At 40.8% G+C, this 10,295-nt stretch overlaps 2 protein-coding genes across 2 annotated transcripts; one reads left to right on the top strand and one right to left on the bottom strand.

The window, feature by feature from the left end:
- Positions 1-239: 239 nt before the first annotated feature.
- LOC306750964 (regulator of G-protein signaling 20-like) lies at positions 240-5,243 on the top strand (the record flags this gene model as incomplete). The annotated part of the gene is given in 6 exon segments (XM_079234460.1): positions 240-297; position 1,229; positions 1,232-1,389; positions 4,061-4,144; positions 4,232-4,466; positions 5,055-5,243. Coding segments are annotated over 6 exon segments (678 nt in total). The 5' UTR covers positions 240-286.
- Positions 5,244-6,271: 1,028 nt separating this feature from the next.
- On the bottom strand, positions 6,272-9,649 carry lypla1 (lysophospholipase 1). The gene is made up of 9 exons (XM_079234106.1): positions 9,550-9,649; positions 9,384-9,415; positions 9,244-9,309; positions 9,036-9,083; positions 8,878-8,948; positions 8,685-8,758; positions 7,676-7,777; positions 7,188-7,364; positions 6,272-7,093 (listed from the first exon to the last, which is right to left on the bottom strand). The coding sequence occupies exons 1-9, from the start codon at positions 9,616-9,618 to the stop codon at positions 7,034-7,036; spliced, it is 699 nt and encodes a 232-aa protein (XP_079090232.1). The 5' UTR covers positions 9,619-9,649; the 3' UTR covers positions 6,272-7,033.
- Positions 9,650-10,295: the final 646 nt, after the last annotated feature.

The following is a 10,295-nucleotide window of genomic DNA, read 5'->3' as shown; positions in this document are numbered from 1 at the left end:
TTCAATAGACGTGATCCCCGTATCAGGACGTGCATTAGAGATCAGTAATGAATCCGTTGAAGTATAAATGTGATCTGTGCAGCCCCGGTCGGTCCCGAAGAAGCCATTGCTGTAGCAGACATCGCACATTCAGGTCTGGCCGTTAATGCACGGGGCGCAGAACAATCTTTTCACACTTGCAGCAGGAAACGCATGCGCGCAGAGGACAGCAACCAGTCCGAGTCAAGTCGAGGCAGACGGATGTGATCGAGCCCAAAACAAAAAAATCACCTGTATTCTGGCATTCATGGTGACACAGTGAGTAGACATTTATATTTGACTTTTGGCATCACAACCCCTCGTGTTGGTGCACATTTTTTTCGGGGTGGGAAAAAAACAAGGCGGATTAATGTGAGGATCCAGTGAAGCTGAAGCATCTTTATGTGGATATTCCAGCAAGCATAAATAACAGCACTCGTTTGAAATTCGTGCATGTTGTGATCTGAACTAAAATGGTAACAATCGCTTATCAAATACATGTAAATATCTGCAGATCTGCTGCTTTTTCTTTTTGCCTAGAAAGAAAAATCCTGACTGTAAATTTATCAGTTTTTCTGATCAAATAATGTCATTATGTTTCTATAAATGGCTGCACGACCATCATGCATGTGTGCATGCATGTATGTATGTATGTATGTATGTATGTATGTATGTGTGTGTATGTATGTATGTGTGTGTGTGCGTGCGTGCCCTCCCGAGGATGCGACTGATGGGTGCGATTACTGCGGTCCAAGAGTAACGCTTGGTCGCTATCATTATCTTCTGCTCATCCCTCACACACACAGAGGAGAGACTAGAGAGCAAGGCGGTTGTTGCTCATCACAATCATTTTTGTTTTGTTGTTGTTTGTTGTTGCATTCAGCATGACCCAACACACATGTATAGGACATTTGGAGCTGTTTGCATCGCGATATCTGCACATAAACGCACCACACGCATTGTTTAATGACGATTGTTGAGTTTGCCCACGCGTCATGATCATGTAGTGGTCGTGCATTCCGCCAGACACTTTCCCCTCTATACTGTTGTTTAATTTCTCAAATGTAACCGGATGAAGCTGACCATGTTTATTTCTGGCCAACTGCCCAGATCTGTTCATCTCGTTTGATGTTTATGTGCGTGGCGCTCCATCTCAATGGCGCTAACAATCCTCTCAGTGTGGTCTCCCCGTGTCTTCTCCTCCTCGCAGTACATGGGCTCAGAGCGGGTGGAGATGCGCAAGAGACAGATGCAGGTTCATCAGGAAGCAGCTGCCAGTGTCCTCCACGCGCGCCACAGAATGGGAAACACCCCCACCAACGCCTCCAACGCCTGCTGCTTCTGCTGGTGCTGCTGCTGTAGCTGCTCCTGGTAATGACGCGGCCTGCCTCCCTCCCACGCAGCCGGCTGTAGGGGCCGCGCGTGGGGTCTTCCTCTGGCTCGCGCTAAGACCACGCAGTTGCTTTTACTGAGAGCTGTGGTGTGACGTATGCAGGAGAGCTGCAACAATCAGCTGATTAATCAATTAGGCAATATTCAGGAAATGGACAGGCAACTGATTCATCCAACACTGGTTTAAAAAAAAATCTCTTGGGTATGGAAGCCCGTTTCTGACACTGTGATACAAAATTGAGATCCTGTAAGTTATAATTATGAGATATCATATCTTAATTATGACTTAACTATCTCATAATTTTGATTTACTATAATCTCATTATTCTGATTTACAGGATCTCAATTTGTTTATCACAGTGATGGGAACGGGCTTCCATACTTGAGCCTATGTCATGTAAATTAAATATCATTTGAGTTTGGGACAAAACAAGATATTCAGAATTTCAATGGCCTTTTCTTCATGATTATTCCAAAAATGTTTAGACAAAGTAATCGATTAATTGTTCTGCAGAATAAGCTATCATGAAAATAATTAGTTGCAGTCATTAGTTCCCATAAGTAACAATAAAGACAGTGTTACAGCAGTTAAAACCTTTCCTTTTAATGTTGCATAGATTAGAAAATAAAAATAAAATTCTGGCCATCAAGTATAAAACTAGAGCAGATTATATATATATATATATATATATATATATATATATATATATATATATATATATATATATATATATATACACACATATATATATATATATATACACACATATATATATATATATACACACATATATATATATATACACACATATATATATATATATATATATATATATATACACACATATATATATATATACACACATATATATATATATATATACACACATATATATATATATATATATATATATATATATATATATATATATATATATATACATATATATATATATATACACATACATATACTTCCATAGCTATATACATGAATTACAAAGTAAGTGGGCTGTTGCGCAAATCGCTCATTTCCTGTCAAGCCTGCATACTTTGTGCATTCAATAGTCGTACTCATGACACTGTTACTGTGGACCATGTTGTTTAACTGCAATTGAATAGTGAAAAACAGCCCCATCCAACAGTATATTCCTTCTGTCACATGCCATCACGTAGACTTCATGTTGGCCTGTTATACCATATGTTGCACTGCATGTTGGTTGTTCCACATTTGTAAATGACGGAACACCTCCAGTAGATTCAGGATGATCTTCTGGGAACGTCTGCGTAAATAATAAAGTGTCCCGTGGGGATGACCAGTGCGTAATAACATGTTTCCAACACCCGAAGCAGCAGCCGGCTGCAGGCTTAATTGGTTCAGGCGCGAGTCCACTGTGAGCCAAACCATCGGGGAACGTGGCCGTCGTAGCTGTGCGACAGTCGGGTGGAATTGATACAGTTGTAGAGACAAAGCGTGACACTCCTCCCCAGTGGAGTGAATTAACGCCGCTGTGCTCTGCACACGACCGGATGGCCTTCCTCAAGACGGAGCACGAGTTAACGGTGGAAGCAGATTAAAACCCTGGAGGCCTCCATCCGATGAGATCCAGTGTGGGTCACAGGACCCCTGTGTTACTGTTTTTCTGTGGCGATGATGATGATGATGATGATGATGATGGTGTGGGCGGTGGTGTTGGTGAATGGGTGGGAGGACGGAGACAAAAAATGAAGTCGTAGCCACTATTGAGCTGCAGCTATTAAATGAGGCCATTATCTGTGATTTACCATCGGTCTTTAAAAACAAAAAAAAGCAAACGGGTTAAAACCAAATTTCTGCCAAGAATTTCTCTAATTTTCAGTTTTCAGACACATGGTGTTTTGTTCTGCACCCTTTAAAAAGGAGCTGTTCAGCATTTTGGGAAATAGACTAAATTTGCCTTATTTCCAAAACCCTAGAGTCTTCTTCCTGGCAACCTCCCGGCGACAACAACTCTATAAAAACGGCAATAAATAATCCGACATATCCATTGTTCCCGCAAACCACGGATACATTGAGTGTGGCTGTGTTTGCATTCGGTGAGAGCAAGTGTTAGTCTATTAAGTTTTGTGGTATAATAACGGATGTAAAAGGCAAGAGAGTCCACTAGGGGCAGACGGGAGGTGGATGAGTCAAACCAACAAACGCTGTTACGCTTGTTACGTAACGCAGTTGTTATATATTTACAGTCGTAGAGTTACATTGTTTCGCTATTATTTTAACACAAATCCTGATAATTTGTTACCTTAACCAAGTAGTTTTGTTGGTGAAACCCAACCAAACGCTTCACAGCGTAAACAACGTGGCATTGTGATATGAAATATATTTTTGGTTTATGTACGTCGTGAAGAAGCATTCAATGCCAACATTTTTTTGTGACATGGTTGCTTTATGCTAAGCTAAGATAGCCGTCTACTGCTTGTACCATCATTATTTAGAGTGTGCCCACATACCTGTACCATGAAATCAGAGATACTGCTGTTTGACAGGTTGGATTTGACAGTGCAGCTAACAACATTATTTTTAGTCACTAAACTGACTCTAGAGTTATTTGAAATGTTCGGCTGCAGCATCAGATCTGGATGACGAGCCTCATTGTGTTATTCTTTGTTCCAGTTTGACTGTTAGGAGTGAGGACGAGACGATACAGAGATCCACCTTTGAGCGCAGAACCGAGGGAACCACCAATTGTGAAGAAAGGTAATGGCTCACACCGCGACCCTTCCGTGTGTTGCTACTGAGAGAATTCAATAACACCAATGCATCCACCATTCTTTCATCTTTCAGCCCGAAGCCCACGATGGACGACGCTCGCTCCTGGACGATGTCGTTTGAAAAGGTGATGAAGAGTGCGGCGGGTCGCGGCTGCTTCAAGCAGTTCCTGCGGACGGAGTTCAGTGAGGAGAACATGATGTTCTGGCTCGCCTGCGAGGAGCTCAAAAAGGAGACCAACAAGACGGTGGTGGAGGATAAAGTCCGTCAGATATACGAGGACTTCATCTCAATCCTTTCCCCAAAAGAGGCGAGCCACTGTTTGATGTTATGGCTGAAATTATTATACGTAGCTCTGATATTATTTATTTTTTTAAATCAGTGTTATTATTTTCTTGATTAATCACATCGTTTTCCCAGAACACAAGACGACATTGTCAATTGTCCAACCAGATATCCTACATTTAGGGAATAATGCTTACCAGTATTTGCCTTGTTGAAAACTATTCTTTTAACTATTCAATATGCCAGTTATGACAAACCTTCAAGGGCAGCAGGAGCCATATGTTTTACTTAAATAGCAGCAAATAGTTGTTTGCTGCTGTATTACTGCTTGAGCTTTGAATATAGCACCTTTAAAGCCATTAAAACCATAAAAAATGTTCTATAGATGTCACAAAAATATAGTTTTTGTGACTCTCTGCCCAGTCGTGTAGTTACAATCTGTATCATGTATCTCCTTAAAGGGCCAGTAAAGACACATTTTGTGTCCCCTTTAAATTGCAAAAGAAAATTGTTTTTGAATGAACTAATACGAGCCCTTTATTTTTCTGTTAATCAACGAATCATTGAAGCTTATTTGGTGCATTTACATCTTTGACCTGCTCGTCTCCTCCAGGTCAGTTTGGACTCACGTGTTCGAGAGGTGATAAACCGCAACATGCTGGAGCCGACCTCGCACACGTTCGACGACGCTCAGCAGCAGATCTACACGCTGATGCAGAGAGACTCCTACCCCCGCTTCATAAACTCATCTGCGTACACGGATCTGCTTAAGAGCCTGGAGGAGCCTCCTCCCGAGCCATAGACTCTCCACCGCCGCACACTTATAGCTTTTCACAAATTGGCGCATGCGTCCCAGCCCGAAGGAGTCTTGTGTTCCTGTTGGAGTCCTGCTATTTAGAGAAAGACAGACAGGAAAATGAACACTGCATAAAACCGGTGTTTATCCAGCTGTTAACTGCTGTTTATTTACCCATGATTAGCTTACCCAAATACTCGGAGCAAACAAGAACAAACGCTAACCAGCAGCAGTCACTTGTTCGAAAACATATCTATATTTTTATATAATCCCTAGCGCTTGACATTGCACTTTTCTACCTTGTTTAATGAGGGAAAGCATGCATCTGTGAGCACTGCATTTGTATTTAGGTATATTGTGGGCCTTAATGCATATCCAGTTCTTGTAGAGTCTAATAGGTTTTATTTAACAGTAACTTAAGAAGAAGGAAAGTGCCTTGGAATAAGATCTTCTACGCGAGCACCTTGAGTCTAACATGAACGGTGCGACAGTGACTTCACATGTTGGTGCTTTCAGCTCTTCTCAAAGATACAGGTTTTTACAACTCGATGAGCTGATACCTGGAAATAGATCGTCTGTGTTTCAATACTGTGATATTAGTCATATTATATTTAATTTAAACAAAATGTGGTCAAACTGAATACTTGACCACTGATATATTTGTGTATTTAAAAATAGATTTGTGTGAAATAGTTATTTGGATTCTGACAAATTAAATAAAGCACAATCGTATGTTGTTTTTGCTGTTGTGTTCAATATATATATATATATATATATATATATATATATATGATTTGCTTCATATGTGCATTGCATATTAAGCTGCTTTAAAATTTAGACTTTTTTTGCATATGATCTTTGTTGGAAAATGTGTAACTAATGTAATGTTCTCCAGATTAGGCCTGAAAAAAATGATGTATTCCATTAGAATTAATCGTTGATTATTTAAGTCCTTTTCTGTTGTTTTTTTGTTGACGATACGATACAAAAAAATGCCCAACACGTCTCACGAAAGCCCAGGTGGATGTATTTAAATTGTACTTTTTTTTTGTCCAACAGCAATCCAAAACCCCAACATAATATTGACAATAATTCAAAGGTCTAGTCTGTAGGATAAAGCGACATTTAGCGGTGATCGCAACCAACTTAAACTTCTCCTGCGTGTTTGGTTTGTCTGCTCTGGGCCACGGTAGAAACATGGCGGCCTCCTTCTCAAGGCTCAACGAAAACACAATGATTCTTAGTTTCTGCTAATAATTCAAACCTAAAACAATCCCCCTAAATCATACATACTGGACCTTGAAAGAGAAAAAATAAATCAGCAAATACTTAACATTTCAGAAGCTGGAAGCAACAAATCTTCGTCATTTTTGATCAACTAATAACTTGTTTTCGCATTACTACACATCGGCTCGATTAATAAAAAAGAGCATTAAACAACAGGCCATTTATTGTGAGATAGCAGGTATTAAAACCATAAAGTGTAGCCCTAGTTATTCCAATACATACGTTTCCTGTAAGAAATGGCTTGTCTCAATGGCCAGTAGCTTTACAATCAAGCAACTAATGTTACTCTAACACTTAGGGGTTGTGTGTGGCTCCAGGTCAGGATACAATAGTGTTTATTGTTATGCTTCTCCGGGTTAACATGAAGCCTGAGTCCTGTCTGGCTTCATAAGTAGCAGCGTGGTATTATTGTCAAGTAAGTCAGTGGTTCCTGGAGTCCACAGAGTCACGCTGGGGTGGAGCCCAGAGGACTCCGATGGCGCTGTGCGGTTGAGCGGCTGCTCCAGAGTTCATACGTCGGTGATGGGAGGAAGCAGCTTCTCGATGAAGCGTTTGACGTCCACCATTTCCTGCACAGAAACAGAATAAAACAAAAAATAAGGTATGAAACACGCAATGAAACTGGAGCTCCAGCGTCACACATGAGACGTTCCCCGCGCTGACCTCAGGACAGGAGCTGTGAGGTAGACCCCGGTACGACTTGAAGGTGATGTTGGCTGGATTGACGAGGCTTTTCATCTTCTCTGCTGTCTGGCTGCCGAACACAAAGGGCACCAGGGGGTCGGCATCTCCGTGGCATTGCAGGACATGCATGTCCTTGTTAACACTGTTGGCAGACGCCTGAGAATAGAAGAGATTAGGATTATTCACATTATCTTGTTGTGACAGATTAGGATTTAGCTATAGGATATTACTTGACAGTAATTCCATTAAAGGAGTAGTTCACAATAAAATGAACATTGGGTGCATTTTATGTATTGTATATATTGGGGATTGTATATTTATATTAAACACTTAAAAGATGTTTGGATCTACAAAGACGTTTTTGAACTTTCAGGTGAACAATTTCTTTCAGTTTCTGTTTTAGTATTTTCTGAACCACAGAAGAGACTAAAAAAAAAAATCAGAATTATATATATTTTTTTGTCTACCTGAGGGAAGGAATTGCGGAGAGGAAGCCAGCAGCTCAGAGCGACGACTCCAGCTAGCTTCTGCTGAGTCGTCAAAGCCGTGTAGAGAGACAGCGCTCCACCCTGGAAGAGACAAAAAATAAATCCTAGTCGCATATCTCCCCATCTCTGTTATCAACAGAGACAAAAAGCACAAAAGAATCCTCTTCGTGGCGGCAAAGAATGGAAGTAGTTTCAGATTCCGATCTAAAACTAATTTAAACTTTGTCTATTTGCTTTGTAATTGAGCGCTCGGGGACAGATGACTGTACATCGCTGTGTGTTGCTGCAGAGCTGGAACCTGCCCAAAGTGATTCTGACAACTGATTTGTTGAATCACAAATCTCTCAAGTTCTACTCTTGGTGTTGACCTTATGGTTTTCACAGAAAGGATTAAGGGGTTTTGTACCAGATCTATTTATTGACCAAGCACAGTGACTTCCTGGAGTCTCTTCTGGTTGACTGGCAACTTGTTCGGAGTCAAGAAACAGTCCGATGCACGACCCACTGTAATATGTTGAAATGTCACGTTTACACGTTGGTTACATATATTGTTACTTTTATGCAGAGCTAACCGGCTTCTGGCTGCAGCTTCATATCTTACTGAGTGATATGTTCTTCTCATATAACTCTCCACCTGAATTTCCAAACATTTTCCCCCCAAAGTTGTTGATTGAATCTTACACGCCACTCACGCCAAATCATGCAATCCTCTTTTGTTTTATTCATAATTATGTATCATCATTACACTGTCATTTCTTCACTTCAAAGGAGAAAGTTATTGACCTCAGATTTATTCTAAGCATGACTTTGTAAAAGTCTTGTTTTTTTAATATGCATTTATCTGTTAGAGAATTGAGTGCCTTGAGAAGTGCACTTATGTGTCTGTACTTTTTGGATTTGGTTATTCAAATACATTAAGTACACTTACACTGACTCACTGTAAAAACAATGTTACGTAACCAATCATTTTCAGTCAACTCAAACTTACTTGTGAAAATCCTCCCAGGAGAATTCTGTGTGACGGTATTCCATTTTTCACTTCTTGGTCTATCAAGGCCTTAACTGTTGAGAGATTAAAAAAGGAAATAAAACTGTCACAAACATAAACAAGCTCTGTACGCGACTCAGAAATAGCAGCGCATCTCCATCATGAGTTGAAATACAAAATGTAAAAGACGTACTGTTGTCCGACGCTCTTTTAATACCGGCCTCATCTTCATTGGCATCCGGGCTCAACCCATAGATATCAAACCTTTACAGGAAGGGAAAACATGCTGGGTTCATTGTATTTGTGATGACCGTAGTCTCCTCAAATAGGTTAAAATACTGTGATACTTACCAAGAAGGCATGGACATTCTCATGTTCAAAGAAACAGGCATGGTGGGACTGTAGTCAAGAAAGAAAAGACACATCTAGATTTGGCATAACTACACAGAACATACACATGTTGCACCATCAATGTCTTTTACAATGGAATATATGCTTTCAGGCATTATATGTTCTTGTGGACAGTCTGTGTGATGTTATAGCTGCTGTGAATACTTACGCATGTGGACAGATGTATTTCACATGTGGCAACCTGATGCCTGCGAAACCTTCTGCCCAGCCATGTCTGTCATATTGGACACAATAAACCAGGTCAGACCAAAGGAGAGAAGAAAAATAACCTGCCTGCACGTCACTTACCCAGTATCACCAAGTCCATGCAGAAAAATCACCTGTATAAAACACACAGGTGAGGTAGAGACAGTAGTTTATTTACACATCTAGCTGGGTGGTAATCGGGTTTACATTGGCGTTTGCTTTAATTTCAACGAGATAAACGTGAACTAGTGGTGTCTGGTGGACTCACCGCTGCAGTAGCTTTCCGGGCAGCAGGCACGATGGCAGGTAAAGGCACTGACATGTTATTGCCGCACATACAGCGCTGAGGCAGCCGGTGGGGACGAGTGAGCTACTGTCGGCTAATACCGATATCCTCCTCCACTGTCAATCTGGGTCGATCTTTGTCCGACTCTGGCCGTCAAATACGAAACGGTTAAAAGACGAATGTCGACCTAAGATGGAGGTCAACGAACCGCCGCCTCGTTTCGCCTCTGGCAGCCGGGGATTTCTTTGTAGAAGTTGAATTTTGTTGAAGAATAACACGCTGCCGGATAACAGTATCCGCCACCTGAACTGACACGGTTTGTAGCCCCGCCCCTCGTCTATGTGATTGGCTGTCGCCAGAGGTTTTCCACTGATGCAGAGCACCGATTGGTTCGTTGAAATGTCATTAACCGCTACTTTAATAACGGCGAAACAGCAAGGCTCACTTCGACACCGCTGAAACACAGATAATGCAACAACAAAGTGCTACATTACAAAATATATACTAGATATATACATTATTGTAGCATATTTCTCGTGACTTTTGACACAGATTCAAAAGGCCACGTGTTTTTTTAAGTTTTTAATTCTGTTTTCCGCTTAAACGTTAAAACGGTTATTACATTTACTTAGTTGACCTTAACGACAATCATATGTAATGACAATCACCAATAACGCATCACAACTCAACAACTTATAGTACATTTTGATGGTGGTCATGCTTTTATT

This window comes from Taurulus bubalis (genome assembly GCF_910589615.1).
Source record: "Taurulus bubalis genome assembly, chromosome: 18".
In the NCBI taxonomy this organism is placed as follows: Eukaryota; Metazoa; Chordata; class Actinopteri; order Perciformes; family Cottidae; genus Taurulus; species Taurulus bubalis.
This window is presented reverse-complemented; position numbering and strand designations above follow the sequence as displayed.

Coding starts and splice junctions, on each gene's coding strand:
- lypla1 (XM_079234106.1), bottom strand. CDS start 9,618: ATGTGCGGCAATAACATGTCAGTGCCTTTACCTGCCATCGTGCCTGCT. Junction 9,416..9,549: donor CCCGGAAAGCTACTGCAGCG/GTGAGTCCACCA, acceptor TGTTTTATACAG/GTGATTTTTCTGCATGGACT. Junction 9,310..9,383: donor CATGGACTTGGTGATACTGG/GTAAGTGACGTG, acceptor CCAATATGACAG/ACATGGCTGGGCAGAAGGTT.